Genomic DNA, 19,499 nt, shown 5'->3' on the forward strand with positions numbered 1-19,499 from the left:
TTTTAATTCTCCAGTCCTCACTTGTAATTCCCATAGTTCTCCTCCTCCTAGGGATTTTTTTTTCCAGGTTTGAGAGCTTTTCAATCAGCAAAGCCCTTAGGTAAATTGCCACTTAGCTTAAGCTTTGTGCGTAATACCGCAGCACTTCACCGTAATATCAATCAATATTATGCATTTACCTCTTTACACCCCCTCCCCACTCCATCAAAGTTACGGAGTGCATGTTCATGAATTGAAAGGCATCTCGGACAAGCATGCGTGTAAGTCTGTGTATGAGTGTATACATGGAGATAAGTTTAAGGGGTTCTCCTTGTTTATTGGCTAAAATGGAGAATGGTTAGAAAGAGTCTCCCTCTCTCCGGAGGACCTGACCTCTCCTGCATTACACAGGTAGCTTATTTATAGTTACGGTGTAATACTTGGTTTTCCCTATGGAGGCACTGCAGGAAAATGTAACACCTTCTGCCAGGTTTCCCGCATATTACAGCTCACAGCTTGGACTCCAAACAGGTGTGGACTCCTTGTGATCAGTTTATTAAGGAACCCCTCTTATGGAAGGAACCCCCATAAAGCTCTCTTGTAGGAATATTTAATTGATCAATTGTTAAATTTATACAGTGATCCCTCAACTTACAAAGGCCTCAACATACAATAGTTTCAACATACAAGGGTCTTTTCTGGACCATTGTAACTTGAAGCCAGACTCAACATACAATGCTATGAAATCTGAGAAACGTGTCAATGGCTGGAAGAACCGACCAATCAGAATGGGCATTTCACTGGTAAAACCCATGTATTACTGAAGTGCATGCACTGACTGGCTGTCTGGTAGCGCCTCCTACAGTACAGGGAGGTATTACATGTTCTGTACTCTTTACCTGTGCCAGGGTTACCTGCTCCTTTGGACACCAAGTAAGGGCGGCTACATTTGACTTTTTTAGGACATTGCATGTACTGTACAGGACCCTGAAGAAGCTCCTGTCCTCTACATAAACCAGTGTTTCTCAACTAGGGTGCCTCCAGCGGTTGCAAAACTACAACTCCCAGCATGCCCGGACAGCCTTTGGCTGTCCGGGCATGCTGGGAGTTGTAGTTTTGCAACAGCTGCAGCCACCCTGGTTGGGAAACACTGACATAGACAGTGATTTACAGCTCCCAGCAGATCTTTCTTTTATATGTAGGGATTTGCTTTATCTCTATTAGTTATCTACTTATTTTTCTTTAATCCTCACTTTTTCCTATCTTTGGATGACATTTTGGGGCTTCTGAACCAATTACCAGGTTTCCATAGAGTTACGATCTCAACATACAATGGTTTCAACATACAATGGTCGTCCTGGAGCCGATTAATATTGTAACTTGCGGGACCAGTGTATTCCTACATATAACAAGTGTGTTAACCCTCTCCTGCCTGGAAATAAGAGTTACCTGTGTTTGATTGCATGTGGTCCCACCTCTGGGGCTCCCACTGATTGTAAACATGTAGTGCAAAAGAAGTGAAAGTTTTCTCTGCCCATCAGAGTAAGAAGTCTCTGCATTCTCTGGATCGTATCTCCACATGACCATAGAGATTTTGGAAAGGCAAAGTAATTTTGGGTCTCGGTTATAAGATTTTTAAAGTGGTATTCTGAGTTACAACATGTATTCCCTATCTACAGGATAAGGGAATAAGTGTCCGATTACATTGGGTCCAACCAATTAGAATGAAGCCTTCAAGTCTGTTTTTTAAATGGAGCAGTGAACCGTGCATGCTGCCATTGTCTATGGAGCTGCCAGAGATAATAGTGCTGTGCTGGGCGATCTTTGGCTGCTCCATAGACCAGTGTTTCCCAACCAGGGTGTCTCCAGCTGTTGCAAAACTACAACTCCCAGCATGCACAGACAGCCTTTGGCTATCCGGGTATGCTGGGAGTTGTAGTTTTGCAACAGCTGGAGGCGTTGGGAAACACTGCCATAGACAGTGACAAGCATGCGCGACTCGCCACTCTAATCAAAACAAAGACTTGGGTCCTTGTTCTTGAGATCTGCGGGTCCCAGTGGTGAGGACCACTGCTATCTGACACCACAGGAACTAATAATGCCCGTTTAGGGCTAAGCGTTCGTACATTCTGAATATAGAAAAGGGGTAAGCCACTGCCAGACTCTGCCTTGAAATCATCTTTTGGGAAAAGTCAGGAGACCACCATACACATTAAATGGCAAGCTACACCTGCCAAAATAGTCAGGTTCAACTGACGTGTCTGATGTGTATGGTGCCTTTAAGGGGTATTCCAGGAAAAAAACGTATTTTCTTTTTTTTTTAATATCAACTGGCTCCAGAAAGTTAAAGATTTGTAAATTACTTCTATTAAAAATTCTTAATCCTTCCAATAATTATCAGCTGCTGAAGTTGAGTTATTCTTTTCTGTCTGACAACAGTGCTCTCTGCTGACATCTCTGCTTGTCTCAGGTACTGCATAGTAGAATAGGTTTGCTATGGGGATTTGCTTCTACTCTGGACAGTTCCCGAGACAGGTGTCATCAGAGAGCACTTAGAAAAGAACAACTCAACTTCAGCAGCTCATAAGTACTGAAAGGATTAACATTTTTTAATAGAAGTAATTTACAAAACTTTCTGGAGCCAGTTGATATATATATATAAAAATAAGTTTTTTCCTGGATAACCCCTTTAAAGGGAACCTGTCACCAGGTTTTACCCTATAGAACTGGTAACAATACTATATATATATATATATATATATATATATATATATATATATATATATATATATATATATATATATATATATATATATATATATATTATATAAAAAAAAAAAAATTTCTGTCTATGCTCTAGCTATCCACATCAATCATGCCTAAGTAGAAGTGATTGCAGCCCATACACCTATATTGCAATTTGAGCCTCATTAGCAAACTGCACTGGACACTTTTCAAGGGGTTGTCCAGGAAAAAACTTATTTTTATATATCAACTGGCTCCAGAAAGTTAAACAGATTTGTAAATTACTTCTATTAAAAAATCTTAATCCTTTCAGTACTTATGAGCTTCTGAAGTTAAGGTTGTTCTTTTCTGTCTAAATCCTCTCTGATGACACGTGTCTATGGAACCGCCCAGTTTAGAAGCAAATCCCCATAGCAAACCTCTTCTAAACTGGGCGTTTCCTAAGACACGTGTCATCAGAGAGGATTTAGACAGAAAAGAACAACCTTAACTTCAGAAGCTCATAAGTACTGAAAGGATTAAGATTTTTTAAAAGAAGTAATTTACAAATCTGTTTAACTTTCTGGAGCCAGTTGATATATATTAAGTTTTTTTTCCTGGAATACCCCTTTAATACTTCCTTTCAACACTATTGCGGACAGGCTGAAGTACATCCAGACATGGTGAGAAACCTTATTTTACGATAACCTGTGGCCACTATGTTGGATAAAACCTGGTGACAGGATTTCTTTAAAGATATTATCAAGAAATAGAAAAATAGAGCGACGTTGTTCCAAAAACAGCAGCACTCTTGTCTGCAGGTTGTGTGTAGTATTCCAGCTATACCACATACAACCTTTTTTGAATCAAATTAGCTCCATCTTTTTAATCTTGTATAACTCCTTTCACACTGTTTTGTATCCTGTTTAAAAGTACTTTTTGCTGTTTTTTCTTTTTTTTTTTCTTGGAAGACATTTTTTAAATGGGCTACAATAGGAGATGCCTATACAGTGGTCCCTCAACATACGATGGTAATTCGTTCCAAACGGACCATCATTTGTTGAAACCATCGCATGTTGTGGGATCCGTGCAATGTAAAGTATAGGACAGTGGTCTACAACCTGCGGACCTCCAGATGTTGCAAAACTACAACACCCAGCATGCCCGGACAGCCGTTGGCTGTCCGGGCATGCTGGGTGTTGTAGTTTTGCAACATCTGGAGGTCCGCAGGTTGTAGACCACTGTTAGAGGAAGTTGTACTCACCTGTCCCCGCCGCTCTGGACCGTCACCGCTCGCCACCACTGCCCGGGATGTCACCATCCATTGCTGTCGCCGCGTCCCCGTGGTGTCCCCGACGCTCCGGTAAGGCCTCTGCTTCCCCGGCAACCGCGCTCTCTGTCGCCGCCATCACGTCGCACACGCACGCCGCTCCTATTGGATGACGGGACGGCGTGCGCAGCGACGTGATGACGACGATGGAGAGCGCCGACGATGCAGAGAATCCCGAAGAGGACGCGCCGGAGCCCCGAGGACAGGTAAGTGATCGTCAGCGGACCACACGGGGCACCGTAAAAGGCTATCCGGTGGCAGCTGAAGCAGTCAGCGCTGCCGGATAGCCGTTTACGTGATGGCCCCGACATACAAAAGCATCGTATGTTGATGCTGCCTTCAAAATGCGATGGCCTCTGAGAGACCATCGTATGGGGAAATGATCGTATGTCGGGGCCATCGTAGGTCGAAGGGTCACTGTTAGATATGAGCGAACTTACAGTAAATTCGATTTGTCACGAACTTCTCGGCTCGGCAGTTGATGACTTATCCTGCATAAATTAGTTCAGCTTTCAGGTGCTCCGGTGGGCTGGAAAAGGTGGATACAGTCCTAGGAGACTCTTTCCTAGGAATGTATCCACCTTTTCAAGCCCACCGGAGCACCTGAAAGCTGAACTAATTTATGCAGGATAAGTCATCAACTGCCGAGCCGAGAAGTTCGTGACGAATTGAATTTACTGTAAGCTTGCTCATCTCTAGTCACTGTATTTAGTGACTTCTTATTTGCAAAATGCAGTATTTGTCTGGTTCCTGTTTCTTCACAGGGCAGTGCCAAATTTTTGGGTCCTGTTTTTTTATAGTAAATGTGTCCCTGTGTAGATGCAATTTTAATTTTACAATTATTTTATTTTTTTTCTTTCTTCTCTACACGTTCAGCTGCATTTTCTTCGCTCTCTCTGATCTGGTTTAGTGTAGAGTTTGTACGAATTATTCCGGACTACAATAAAAATGTAAAACGTCTCCTGCTCGAGCTTTGAAATCTATTTTTTATTATTACATCTAAGAGCTTTTTTTTTTTTTCTTTTTCTTCCCATTTTCCCCAGTGTCTTTCTTTTAATTTCCTTTCCATCACTGTTATGTACGCGGAGAATATCTTTTCACATCGCGCATTCTGAGACTGAAGTCAATTAGCTTGTCCATTTGACTGGCACCATAATCGTTCATTAATTAATCGTTTTGACCTAAAACAGTTCTATTCATGCTGTGGGAATTGGGTATAGTCTGCACTTACTATAGGATAATTGTTTTGCCATCATTTTGAAAAGCCGAATTTTCTCGCTGAATGAAATGGCAATCATAGACTTGCCTTTCTCCGTATTTATAGATCTATCTATCTCACCTTCTGCGCTGTCGATCTTATCTCTCACATAGACACTCCCGTTCACCATTGTTTAAAGCCTCTGCAAAGTTTTAGTAGCTTTGATGGGGCGTCGATATCAGTTTATGCTAATATAAAAAAATTTAAAAAATCTGACCATGCGAAAGTGTTCCTATCTCAACGCAACGTTGCGTGTCACTCTTGACATGACCGCCACCTAAAGCAATATCCTCAGAGCGCCTCTATCTGTATGGCAGCATCACTTTGCAGTCTTAATATTAACCTATAATTTAGTCTTCACCCCAAATGACAAAAAAACTGTAAACGTCTCAGTGTGGTGCCCATCAGGTAGGGCTCACTTACACCCTTTTGTCAGTATTACTGCAGTCAAATGTATGTTTCGCTTGCATGTATATTTTACTTTTTAGCGCAACCTCGTATCTGGGTGTAAAATAGTAATTCAGTTGCGTGGCAACACACACTGCTCGCAATGGGCAGAAAAGGCAGCTTGATGGTAGGGTGTAAAATGCGCTTATTTTCCAGGCGTGTAAAGTGTGACAAAGATCGCCTTTCAGTATAGCACTGATATTGTAGGTTAGTATCTAGTCTTGTGTAATTATGCTCCTTTTAGGGTAGGCTCACATGTGCCATATTTTGTTAGGTATTTACCTACCCATTGAAGTCAATGGGTAGCGAATTCAGCTGCAGAAAATACGCAGCAATAAATGTCACGTGTGACTGTACTCGGAGGCTATGTTAACATGGTGGAATTTGCCAGCAGAATTCCACGGGAATATTCCTCGGCAAAGTTTACTCATCATTACATGCAATGGGAATTCCGCTGTCACATAGCGGAATTTTCCCAGCAGACATTCTGTTTCGGAAACTCCGGATTCCGCAAAGTGTCCTTTCTTTTTAAATTTTGCAAAATTCTATTCAGAGCCTCATTGCGGTTAATGGGGCTCTGAATTTGATGCTTTGAAAACACAGAAAATCCACTCAAATTCTGCAAATGTGCAGAAAATCCGCATTTTGCTTTTCTGTGCGAAATTTGAGTGGAAAAGCAGAATTTCCCCCATGTCAACATGTCAAACGGAATGGCACTGTGTTTGTGCAGGGCAGCCTGGTGCAATTTGTCACATATTGTAGTTTGTTTTGATTACACGGGTTCTACATATAAAGAGTCTATGGTTTTTTTGACCAGAAACTTCATGGCAAAATCAAGGAGATTTGGGGAGAGAGTTGAGTGGTTTTGGCTCATGTCAAAGTCCCCTAAGGCTGTGTTCACAAAGCGAAATTCCGACAGAAATTTACTGCCCATAGACTTCAATTAGATTCCACTGTCCCATTCACACAGCTGAATCTCCGCGGTGGCAGTTCCGCAAAATTTAAAGACCTGTCTTTGAATTTCAGCAGAATTTTGTGTTTTGAGAACACAGAAATTCTGCCGACATTCTGCAAAAATTCTTCTGCAAGCTCTGCTGAATGGAATTTGAGCGGAATTGCGCCGGGTGCACATAGCCTAATGGTATGTTCACACTAAAGAATTCAGTGAGGAAATTGCCCTTGCAGAGTTCCTCTGTGGGTCGGCGCCCTTTCTGCTTCATGGTAAATGGTGCAGAAATGATGCTGAATTGGTGTTTATGTTCCCTGGAATAACCATTAAAAATCCCATTGACTTTTAATTCTAAAAATGTAATTTCATTCTAAAAATTAGGCTTTTAATTCTTCTGCCGCAATTATACTGTGTGGACGCAGCAGCTGTAAACTCCAAAGCGAGGACAAGCAGGGCTCTGTGCGCTGAGGACAAGCGGGGCTCTGTGCGCTGAGGACAAGCGGGGCTCTGTGCGCTGGGGACAAGCGGGGCTCTGTGCGCTGGGGACAAGCGGGGCTCTGTGCGCTGGGGACAAGCGGGGCTCTGTGCGCTGGGGACAAGCGGGGCTCTGTGCGCTGGGGACAAGCGGGGCTCTGTGCGCTGGGGACAAGCGGGGCTCTGTGCGCTGGGGACAAGCGGGGCTCTGTGCGCTGGGGACAAGCGGGGCTCTGTGCGCTGGGGACAAGCGGGGCTCTGTGCGCTGGGGACAAGCGGGGCTCTGTGCGCTGGGGACAAGCGGGGCTCTGTGCGCTGGGGACAAGCGGGGCTCTGTGCGCTGGGGACAAGCGGGGCTCTGTGCGCTGGGGACAAGCGGGGCTCTGTGCGCTGGGGACAAGCGGGGCTCTGTGCGCTGGGGACAAGCGGGGCTCTGTGCGCTGGGGACAAGCGGGGCTCTGTGCGCTGGGGACAAGCGGGGCTCTGTGCACTGAGTCTTTATGACATGCCCCAGCCTACACAGCAGACTGACTAGCCTGAAGCCTGCACAGAGCCTTGCTTGTCCGCCCAGACTTTCTGTATTTTGTCTCCCGACCGAGAAACACAGGCAATAATAGCTGGGACAGCATTTTTACACTCAAAAATATACAAATATGTAAACCAATGTATATTACTAATATACATATAATGGTATTATGTACAATATATAAAAGGTTTTTTACAAATGACAGGTACACTTTAAAGTTTACTTTTTATTTAATCTCTCGTTTTGCTTTGTGCGCTAGGAATGATCTGCCCGCCTCCCTGAATGCTATGAGCGAATGCATTGAAAAGTACAAGTGTGCCCCTTTATTACATGACTTGCTAAGCACGTTGGTGGAGAAAGGAGAAACAGATTTGCTTAAAAAAGGTGAGCGTTAAATCCAGTTACTGGGTAATATTTAATTTTCTGTAAATGTATTTTCTAAAATGTTACATTTATTCAGCCAAGAATTGGCAATTTATATTTAATCCCACTGACTAGTTCTTCTAATGGAACAAGGCAAAATTGTTTTGCAAAAAACCATGCATCTTACTATGTATGTGTTTGGAGTCATGTTCTTGGAACATTTATGATTTTAGACAGATCTTTGCACTGTTGAATACTTTTGACACCATATTTTTTAAGATCTAAAATTCTATGCTGATCTTTTCCCTTTTTTCCTGATCTAAACAGTTAAATGACCAACTGGCAGTAGCTGCCTCTAGGGGGAGCCTACGAGTTTACTGCATACGTTAAAACATAGTAATACAATAGCATGGAGTGAGTTCTTAGGCTCCCTTTAGTGATGATAGCAGAGAGGCAAACGTAAATGATAGGCCCTTATGTAGGGCATCTGGAGCTCAGTATTTCTATCTTTTTTTCGTTGATTAAAATAAATTAGATCAGAATTTTAAACCTACGTATGGTAAAAGAAACACAAATAACAAAATTGGCTTAGGAGGTGAGCATCCCTCAAACTATCCGGCATATACAATCACTCCAAAGCTGGACATGCATTTGAGATAGCTCTGCTTTGTCCAACAGCCATTTCTCCCATACCAAGCGTGAACTTTTATATGGACTAATCAATCATATTAAGGAACCATGAAGGTGTGCCTGCCGTTCAAGAATTACCCATACAGGCTAGTGATTCATCCTTAAAGGGACGCTGTCACTTGTATATTATTCGCACAGCTGCTGACATAGGCATGTAGCTGATGATGACTGTTTGCCAAGCTATAAAATAATGTTTCTGGGTCGGTACAGCTTTGGTGAGATTGCTCAATTTTATTTTTGCTGACTACTTTTACTAGCTGCTATGTCAGACCCCAGACCCGGGGTGTGGGCTGCAAGACCAAAATACCCAGTGGTTCCACTGAATCCACCTGTTCCGCCTGCTCCTCCAAGCGCACCATGCCGTCTTGGTATCTCAAGATGTTTCCCTTGGAATGTGTGGGGTCCATCCTTCCCACAGAGTGGGTTTCTTCCCTTACCCAGTCGATTTCTGAACTGGCTAGGGTCTCCAAATCAGTGGCTTCTGCTTTGAAGGGGTCTTCCCTGCGTACTTCTCTCTGGGAGTCTCGTTTAGTATCCCCTGACCCTCTATTCTAATGCGCTCATAATCGCTCTAAGGTAATTGCCACTGGCTCTTCTCCAGAGTCGCGCACTCGGGGATATACACTCTTCCCGTAGGTCTTGCTCCTTTTCCCCAGCTCTCCGACAGCGTCCCCTCTCCAGGGGCCATTCTCCGGTTAATCATCCCAGGTCTCCGTCTCCTCGTTCCAGGTCTCACGCACCTCGGTCTAAGGCTACCTCCACAGGTTCCCACTCTCCAGGGGAAGTAGTGGATGATGGGTCGGAATCCGCCTTGGATCATGAGGACTCTGCAGTGTCTGAAATTGTGGACGGATTGGTGTCGGCCATCGGGGACACTTTTCGTCTGGAGGACCAAAGAACTTCGAATCCTGATCCGAAAGTTTCTTTTCGCCGCTCTCTGCATTCTCCCAAGTATTTCAGTTCTCATTCGGAATTTGACGCTTGTTGGATGCGGCTTGGAAACATCCAGACAAACGATTTCAGGGAACCAATAAGATTCAAGCTCTGTTTCCCTTTCCTCCGGATTTGGTTTACAAGTGGACAGTGCTGCCTGCAGTTCACCAGTCTCTCGTCTGTCTAAATCTACTACTCTGCCTCTAGTGGACGCAGCATCACTTAAGGATCCTGCGGACAAAAAGATCGAGAACTTGGCAAAATTTGACTTTGAAGCGGCAGGTTTGTCCCTGCTTCCCACCTTTGCATCAGCTTGGGTGGCCAAGGCTGTTTCAGTTTGGGCTTCCCAACTATGTCAGGGGATCCTGTCGGGTGCTTCCTGGGGGGACTTGGCAGATATTGCTCGCCAGCTCTCTCAGGCCGGTGACTTTCTCTGCTCGGCAGTCTTGGAGTCCGCTCGTTGCACAGCTTATGCTTCAGGTAATTTGTTTGCCATTCGCCGCTCCATGTGGGTGAAGGAGTGGGACGCTGATGCTATTTCGGAGAAATCTCTAATGGAGTTACTCTTCTCCGGTTCTCGGCTCTTTGGGAAATGGCTAGATGATATTTCCGAAGCTACAGGTGGTAAGAGTTCTCTGCTGCCGCAGAGCAAGTCTTGTCGCTCTGATCTCCGTCGGAAGGCGACTTCCTTTCGGTCCTTAGCATCGGGTCGCCCTCCCAAACAGGCGAGCTCCCAATCTCGGAAAGCACCTTCGTTCAAGGCAACGTCCTTTCTGGAAGTCATACAACCACTCCAGTGGTTTCACGGCCAAGTCTGGTACCCGTAAGCCTTTCTCTTCCTGAAGGGGAGTCCCCACCTGCGCCTTCTTGCGTGGGAGGTAATCTGTCTCTCTTCCTGGACTTTTGGTTTGCTCAGGTTCAGGACTCCTGGGTATAGGACATCATTTCCGAGGTAATCTGGTAGAATTTGCTTCCATCCCCAGGGATTGTTTCTTCCGATCCCGTCCTCATCGATACCCTTCTTTGGCAGCAGCCTTTCAGGTCGCTTTAAGTACGTTCCTCTCTCAAGGAGTGATAGTACCAGTTCCGCCAGGGGAGCATTTTTCAGGGTTCTACTCGAACCTCTTTGTCGTCCCCAAGAAGGAGGGCTCTGTTTGTCCCATTCTGGATCTCAAGTTACTTAACCGCCATTTGCGGCTCTGTCACTTTTGAATGGAGTCCCTCCATTACGTAGTGGCTTCCATGGACATATGGGAGTTTCTTTCGTCGGTTGACATCCGGGACGCCTATCTTCACATCCCTATTTTCCCAGCCCATTAGCGTTTCCTTCGCTTCGCTGTCCCCGAGGGTCACTTTCATTTTGTGGCTCTTCCTTTTGGCTCAGCTTCGGCTCCCATGGTTTTCACCAGGGTCATGGCGGTGGGGTTTGCCATTCTTCAAAGCCGGGGGATTTCGGCTCTCTCCTACCTGGATGATCTTTTGATCAAAGACCCATCCCGGTCCCAAAACCTGGAGAGCCTTTCTCACGTTACAGACTCTGTCCACCTTCGGTTGGGTGATCAACAGAGAGAAGTCTCACCTGTCTCCCTCCCAGTCTCTGATATTTCTGGGTCTCCTTTTCGACACTGCAGCAGCCCGTGTTTGACTTCCGTTGGCCAAACGGCGTTCACTGCAATAGGGCGTCAGTCGCCTATGGCGCCCCTCTCGGATTCCAATTCGTTTCTGCATGGAAGTACTGGGCCAGATGGTGGCTGCCATGGAGGTGGTTCCCTACGGCCAGTTTCATATTGGCCAGGTGGGACAAATCACCGTTTTCCCTGGATAGGTGAATTTTTGCCCCTTGCTGTTCGGCAGTCCCTTCTGTGGTGGCTTCATTCTCCCCTCTTTCTCCAGGGCAGGTCCTTCCTTCCCCTCCACTGGCAGGTCGTCACGACCGATGCAAGTCTCCAGGGCTGGGTGTGGGGGGAGGGTGGGGTGGTTTGGGATCTGACGGTTCAGTGTCGCTGGTCTCCTCCAGAAGTTTGCCTTCCCATCAATCTTCTAGAGCTCCGGGCCATCTTTCTTTGCCTCCTCCACTGGGAGACCCTCCTTCAGGATAGGTTGGTACAGGTTCAGTCGGACAACGCCAGGGCTGTGGGGTACATCAATCGCCAGGGCAGCACGCGCAGTCGCTCAGCGATGGAGGAGGTCTCCAGGATTCTGATCTGGGCCGAGGCTCGAATTCCCGCTCTCTCCGCGATCCACATCCCGGGTGTGGAGAATTGGGAGGCTGACTTTCTCAGTTGATCTTCGGCGGATCTGGGGGAGTGGACTCTCCATCCGAAGGTGTTTGTGCAGATCTGCGATCTCTGGGGGACCCCGGACGTGGATCTCTTCGTGTCTCGCCACAACAGGCGGGTTCCCCACTTTGTTGCGAAGTTGCGAGAACCTGTGGCTCTGGCGGTGGACGCTCTGGTCATTCCGTGGTCGTCTTTCCGTCTTCCTTACCTCTTTCCGCCTCTCCCTCTCCTGCCCAGGGTTCTGCTGAAACTCAAGGCGGAATGCATTCCCACCATTCTGGTGGCTCCATACTGGCCCAGGCTTGCATGGTACACCGATGTGATTCAGCTGGTCACCGACGTACCACTGCGTCTTCCATTTCACCCTGATCTGCTCTCCCAGGGTCTTCCCTGACACCCCAGTTTACTGTGGCTGCATTTGATGGTGTGGCAGTTGTAACCGCGGTTTTGAGAGCTCAGGGTTTTTCACCCGGGGTGATTCACACCATGCTTCGAGCATGGAAGCCTTCCTCCGCAAGGATTTACCACCGCACTTGGAAGGCTTATTTCCGTTGGTGTGAGGCGCAGTCCGTTGTAGTCGTGTTTTCCTTTCCGCGCTTTCTTGCTTTTCTATAATCCGGTTTAGATCAACATTTGACCCTCAGCTCTCTTAAGGGCCAAGTGTCGGCTCTTTCTCTTCTGTTTCAGCGGCAGTTAGCTTCTATTTCTCATGTCTGCATCTTTCTGCAGGGTGTGGCCCATAAGGCACCGTCTTTCAGGTCTTTCACTCCTACGTGGGACCTCAACCTGGTGCTTGGTACTTTGAGGGAGGCTCCATTCGAATCTCTTTGGGACTCCTCTCTTAGCATCCTTTCGTGGAAGGTCGCCTTTCTCATCATGATCACTTCCTTTAGGAGGGTCTCTGAGTTAGCGTCTCTTTCCTGTCGCTCACCTTATTTGGTCCTTCATCAGGACAAGGTGTTTTTTTGGCCACCTCCCTCCTTCTTGCCCAAGGTGGTTTCCTCCTTTCATGTGAACGAAGAGATTGTTCTTCTTTCTTTTTGTCTGGCTCCTTCCAATGCTAAGGAGCGTTCCCTACATACTCTGGATGATGTTCGGGATGTCAAAATATATCTTTGTCACCTCCCCTTTCGGCAGGGTGACTCTTTCGTGATTCCGGATGGTAGTCGCAAGGGTCTTCCGGCTTCCAAGGCAACCATTTCGCGGTGGGTCCGTTCTGCCATATTGGAATCGTACCATAGCAAAGGGAAGGTCCCACCTTTTCGGGTGACTGCGCATTCCACGCGTTCTTTTGGGGCTTCTTGGGCTCTCCGTAATAGGGCTTCGGCCCTGCAAGTCTGTAAGGCGGCCACCTGGTCCGTGTTTTCTGTGTCCCCCAATGGTGCCGACCAAGAAAAGTAGATTATTTTATGCTTACCGTAAAATCTCTTTCTCAGAGGATCTATTGGGGGACACAGCACTCACCCATGGTTTGTGCCTAGGTTTCAGTTTGTTTGTTTTTATCCAATTGGTGATTCGGTTTCCTTTTTTGTCTGGTTCCAGTTTCTTTCTCTGTCAGTTTCCTCCTACTGCTTTGGGACTAAACTGATTAGCTCAGTCAGTAGGCGGGGTATATCCTGCCAGGAGGGGCTGACTTTTCATTGTAGGCCTAGTGCCAGCGCCTCCTAGTGGCAAAAGCATATACCCACTGTTTGTGTCCCCCAATGGATACTCAGAGAAAGAGATTGTACGGTAAGCATAAAAAAATCTACTTTTTCATTCTAAGCTGAAAAGTCATAGAAGCGGTGCTGAGCTACAGCATGCATATCTATGTTAGGAGCTATATCACCCCGTGGTCAGTCAACTACAGCCGTGTTGAGTAGCAGACAGATTGAATGCACATGTATTGATACAGGTGGATGTTCTCTTACATGCAGAGAAACAGCCATGCAGAAGAAAATCACATCCCTTTTATGTGGCAACACTCTTAGTGTGAGCTGATTGGATAAGGAACCCCAGTGACTCATGGTGTATAACTTTATTACCAATCACAGGGTTCCTTTTACACTTTTTCTTCCTTATCATAGAAAAAGCTTATTATCACTGGGCGCTGGACAGAACTAAGGCAATGTTTATTGAAGCAAGATAAAACCGGCCACCACTATCTAAAGTTAGAATATATATATATTATACACACAGAGAACATAGATATCAAAATATAATTTTACCAACATTCCCTCCTCTGATATCTATTTTCACTCTCTCAGTTCATTTCAGCATAAGTCCCTTCCTCAGCTGGGTTTTTGGACTTTGCTTCATAGAATGGGAGTCATAGGCATCATCATAGGCATCTTCTTCCAGAGAAATAGTTTGGTACATAGTTCTTGTCACATCAGTCTCAATCAGTTTTGAGAGAGTCCTCGAATACAGGGAATGCAACATCCACAGGTCATCAAGATGACCAACACAATTGCGATGGAGATGAGGGCCGACGTCACCAATCCATCTTCCAAACCATCCCTTTAAGCCAATCTGTGAATGGGTCACTTATTCCTGAGTTCTTGGCTATCTGATTTGATAATGCAGTCATTCCTTCGATTGCTCTGGTCAGGATTCCTCCAGGAGCTGTATTGTTGAAAATAAAGGTACAACGCATACTGCCAAACATCTTGCAGACCCCTCCTCTTGCTTTTAGCACTATATCTAGGGCCATCCTATTTTTCCAGGCCATCAGAGGTCTGCATCCCTTGTATAATTTACAAACCTCTGTTAGTTATAGTAGATGTAATTTATTCGGTCAACATTTTTGTTTACTGTAATCCATTAAAAGAATAGAGACTCAAACCCTGCTGCCACTTGATCTCTGGCTTTAAACTCATTAGGCACTCCACCTGGAACCCCTATCTCGTCAATGTACACCTGAAAATAAAAAGACCCTTTAAGAGAGGTGTCCCTTCGGCTACGTGGGTGGCCTCCTTTCCAGGGTGACTCTGACAGGTTATGGAGAGGCATAGCCAATTGAACCACAGCACAATCCCCTCGGGCATTGGCTGGGATCCTAGCTCTTAGGCGTTTATCTCCGCATAACCATCAGACATCAGCCCTTTGGGTATCATGCTCAACCCAGCCACCATCTTTCCCTATTTTGTTAATCCTCTCTCACTCTGACCCCCCCGCGATCTATAACTTATCCCCTATCCTTTGGATAGGGGATAAGTTATGTTGCGCTGGAGTGCTCCTTTAATCCCCCTTTTGATTATATTGTTCGCCATATCTTCTCACTATCCCAATGACTATATTCCACCAGCAGATTGAATGCTAGTATTCAACATGCTGTGTGCAGGAGCCCACTTTATATCACTAGGAAGAAGATAGAGCTCACACATATAATCACCATTTTCTCATCAATTCCAATGGAGATAGAGGTAGAACACCTGACTTCTTGATTTTGCAGAATACATAACAATTTTGATTTAGCCAAGAGTATAAACGATATAAAAAACACTATCATTGGTCACTATACATACATACATGCAAGGGGCCTATTTCTATAAACATTGTATAGTCAGTAGGTAATATGGTCTATGAACATATGAACTCCATCTTGTTGTATACAAGGCTTGTTGCCATAGGTTACATTCTTTCCCAAATAGAGCAGAACATATATATATATATGTGTGATGTCCCAGTACAGGATATAGTCCCGGACAGTCCTTAGGCCCGATCGGGTTGAGTCCCTCTGTGTCCTAGGGGCTCTCCTGCAATGTCTCCCCCATACTAATATATATTGGCCCTTATTTACTAAGAGTGAAGTGTAGGTTTCTTTGTGGGTTTTAATTCCCTACAATTTATTTTCCACGGTATTTACCAAGGTTTCCCTACATTTTCCACTTTCCCTACACTTAGCTTTTTTTACACATGTTCTGATCTGTCGGGTTTTTCTCAGCTCAAATCCACCACATTTTCTGTGGAAACCTTAGTAAATATGTTGGGTTTTTGTGAAAATATCGGGAACATGCCCCTTTTCGGAGACCTCTGAGTCCTGCGCTCACAGCTGTCAATCAAGGAATTGTGTCCATGACATAGGTGATGATGCATGGACACAACAGGACTAGTATGTGTCTAAGCAGGCAGGGGGGGGGGCAGTTGTTTGGCTTTTTCAGTATGAAATACTGAAAATTTTCTAATGAAAGCAATTGCAAAACCTATTGGTTATACATACTTTACAACATATCAAAAGTTTTTGTATCTGACAGTGCCCATTTAAGGCAAGATTATACAAAACAGAAAGGTGACTTAACAGTCTCCTCCCTGGCCTGCATGATTTATGTGCAGGGCTCGGTGCTGGAAGCCTAACCCTGTACATTAATTATGCACATGAGGAAGGAGGCATGCTGCAGTTCAGCCTCTGAGACTTGAGCTAAGAAGTAAAACATGATTTTATAACCTTGCAGCCATCAGCTAAGAGACTGGTATCATTTTTTTTTACTATCAGCTATCTGCCCATATCGGCAACTATGAGCATGATATAGAGCTGACAGATTCCCTTTTACTTGCAGCTCAGCCTCGTGCAGTCCTTGCCAAGTATGAACTCTTTGCCTAATTCATTGCAGTCAGCATTCTGCTTATCAGTAGTCATCCCTGTAATCGCACTCCGACCAATCACACATTGATAAAAAAAAAATTTTAAATCACACATTGATAACCTGTTTTAAAACAGCACCATATCTGTCCGCATGTTGTGTGTGGTATAGTAGTTACCTCCGTTGCAGTGCTGAGCTGCACTACTTACATGTTTTACATGGGCCAGTGTGTTGGAGCAATAATCTCGATAATACAGTCAGTTGTGACTTGTATATGTCATTGTTTTCTGAAAGTTGCCCAGTTTACATGCTAGTATATAAACATGCATTACAGTGTTTGCTATTAAACTACTTGAGTTCTTTCTAATTTTTCGCTGTTAATTTGTATGCTTGATATACATTTTATCCCCTCTCGGAGCTGAGCATTTTCCCCCTCCTCTTATAAGTAGTTATTCCTAGACATTGCCAGGAGCCCTAGTGTAATTTGCATTGTATTGGCTAACAATACCTAATTCATGTCAATCTCATTGCTGCTTGGACATATCTAATCTGTGGGCTCTGAATCCATTTTTTTTTTGTAAAGAAATGTTTATACGAGAAGCCTAAGATAAAAGGCTTTTTGTAGCACTTAGAACATTTCGCTAACCTAAGCATTTAATTACAAGCCTTCCCATTGAGAAGCCTTTTTTTTTAAATCCAAAGAGTCCACAGTCAGTCCAGACATTTCAACAAAGCCTAATGAATGACAGGTATTATGCTCTCAATATTATCCCGGTGCCCTCCCATGTTTTCATGGATAATGAATTAAAACATCAGCGGCCATACTTCATTCTGACTCCCGGACCCTTTAGACGAGCATTCTCCGCGGCTTTTGTGGATAATAGCCGTACATTTTGTAATTGATCTGTAATTGAGAATCACCTTTTCATTGGGAACATGTACTGCTGTGGGCACAGTGATTTTCTCATTCCTCCCTATGACTACATGAATAGACTCTTTTTTTTCACCCTTTTTAAAACTTTATATGTGATTAGGGGGGGAAAAAGTGAGCACTTTAGTTTTTCCACCTTTAATTTTTTTTCCCTTAACCAAATCATTCACTTTTTGAAAGCTTGTTCTACATGTGAAAGCAAATTCGGCCCGCCGATAAGTCACTCAGCTAGAATAACTGGGATATTATGCTTGTAGATAGATTTCAATGGCACTTAAAGGCACAGTTCATTTATAGATAAAGCTCTATCCAGGGGTCAGCAATGATCAGCTTTCCAAAAACTGTGGCTACTCTTGGTAGGGATTAGGGCTCGTTCACACGGCTGTTGTGCTTTGGGAGCTCTGTTGCGGAGACCGAATACTGCATGTCCTTTTTTTTTTTTATTATTGTTTTCCTCCGCTCAACAACTGTAAAACACTGGAATCCAATCGACCCTATTCAAGTCAGTGGGATCCATCGAGACCCAGAAGTGTCGGTTGTGCCCCAAACCATTCATGTCCGTTCGGTGCAAAAAAATTAATTAATAAATAAACTGACGAGTCGTGGTACAAAGGGAGTGTGAACTTACCCTTACTGGTTCTCATTGTGAAGATCCAGCTGTGAACAGGCAATGCCTCATGGGAAAAACAACATGCAATTCAGTTCTGTGAGTAAAAAACTGTTACATGTGTATGGTTAAAGGGCTATTCCTATTAAGACAGGTTATCACCTACACATAGGAAAGCTGAAAGGTGTCTGATCAGTGGGGGTCCAACTGGACCCCCACCAATCACAAGAACAAGGGTCTCGAGCTTTGATTTGAATAGAACTACAAAGGAGTGCTAAAGACAGACAAGCGTAGACCCAAATAATTTTAATAGAGTGGCAGTGTAAGGCCGGGTTCACACTACAGAATCCATGGCCAGAAAAATTCTGTCTGGAAATTCAGAGTGTGGCCAGAGCCGACTGAATCAGTTGATGCTAGGATGGCACCGACATTGCAGTCCCGATAAACGCCAATGTCTGAGGCGCAGATTCTGACGGAACATTGAGCAAGTTCAGTGTTCTGACAGAATGTTTAGATTGCATTTTATGGACTGAAAGTCCTCCCAGAAAATTCTGCAGTGTGAATAGGTGAACTGAAAACCCATTCACTCTCAAGTTACCCTCCGACCGAAATTCAGAAGCAGAATTCCAGTCGGAAATACCATAGTGTGGCCTAAAAGTTCTGTCTAAAATAGATGTAGCAGCTTACGTACAGCATTGTACTCGGACTGGTAATGGGTGTCTGTCAGCCGATTTTGACCAGGTGAGCTGCAGAGGCCCTTAAAGCCCTTTTACATGGGCTGATGGCTGCTCAACAACAAGCACCTAGGTCATATATCAGCTCTCGTTTAATGAGCCTTCACACGGTTCAGTCATTTGCAGACCAGTCTGTATAGACGATTGTTGGATTGTATGTGTGACTTTGATTTCATTATTGTTGGATGTTCGGATGGCAATGTGCTGCCAATGAACAAGCGTTTTCTCGTTTGTCGACAGATCTGGAGATTGTGTTTGCCTTCTCCATGAAAATATATCAGGACAGTTGACCAGATGGTCGTGCTGACTGCTTCACGATAAAAATATATGTTTGCTTTTCTATAGGGTGCCTAGTTGCCAATTGGTGAGCCTCTAATCCTAGGTTCACATTGCCGTTTGGCTCCGTCCCATTAAAGGTCCGTTTGGCTCCGTCCCATTAAGGTTTTTTTTAGGATTTTTTTCTCCGCTACACTTGATGGAATTGCTGACGGAGCTCCACATTCCAATGACAATGTGAACTTAGCCTAAGATGTTTTATTTCTAAAAGATATGGCACAAGGTTTCTTTGTCAAAAACTTTATAGCCCTTTTTTGTGACGGAAGATAGTTCGAAGGAAAATAGTTCATGAACTATTTTCTTTCGAACTATTTTCCGTCACAAAATAACGTCCATTATCAATAACGGACTATAACGGATTCAAACTGCTATTAGAA

The 19,499-nt window shown here is 44.6% G+C and overlaps 1 protein-coding gene across 1 annotated transcript in view; it reads left to right on the forward strand.

Annotated features, from left to right (window-relative positions):
• Positions 1-19,499, forward strand: part of LRPPRC (leucine rich pentatricopeptide repeat containing) — a 203,060-nt gene that overhangs the window by 115,046 nt on the left and 68,515 nt on the right. The window contains exon 24 of the mRNA XM_056568127.1: positions 7,947-8,071. Coding sequence (XP_056424102.1) covers positions 7,947-8,071 — 125 coding nt within the window. The remainder of the gene's footprint in view (positions 1-7,946; positions 8,072-19,499) is intronic.

This window comes from Hyla sarda, chromosome 3 (genome assembly GCF_029499605.1).
Source record: "Hyla sarda isolate aHylSar1 chromosome 3, aHylSar1.hap1, whole genome shotgun sequence".
NCBI lineage: Eukaryota > Metazoa > Chordata > Amphibia > Anura > Hylidae > Hyla > Hyla sarda.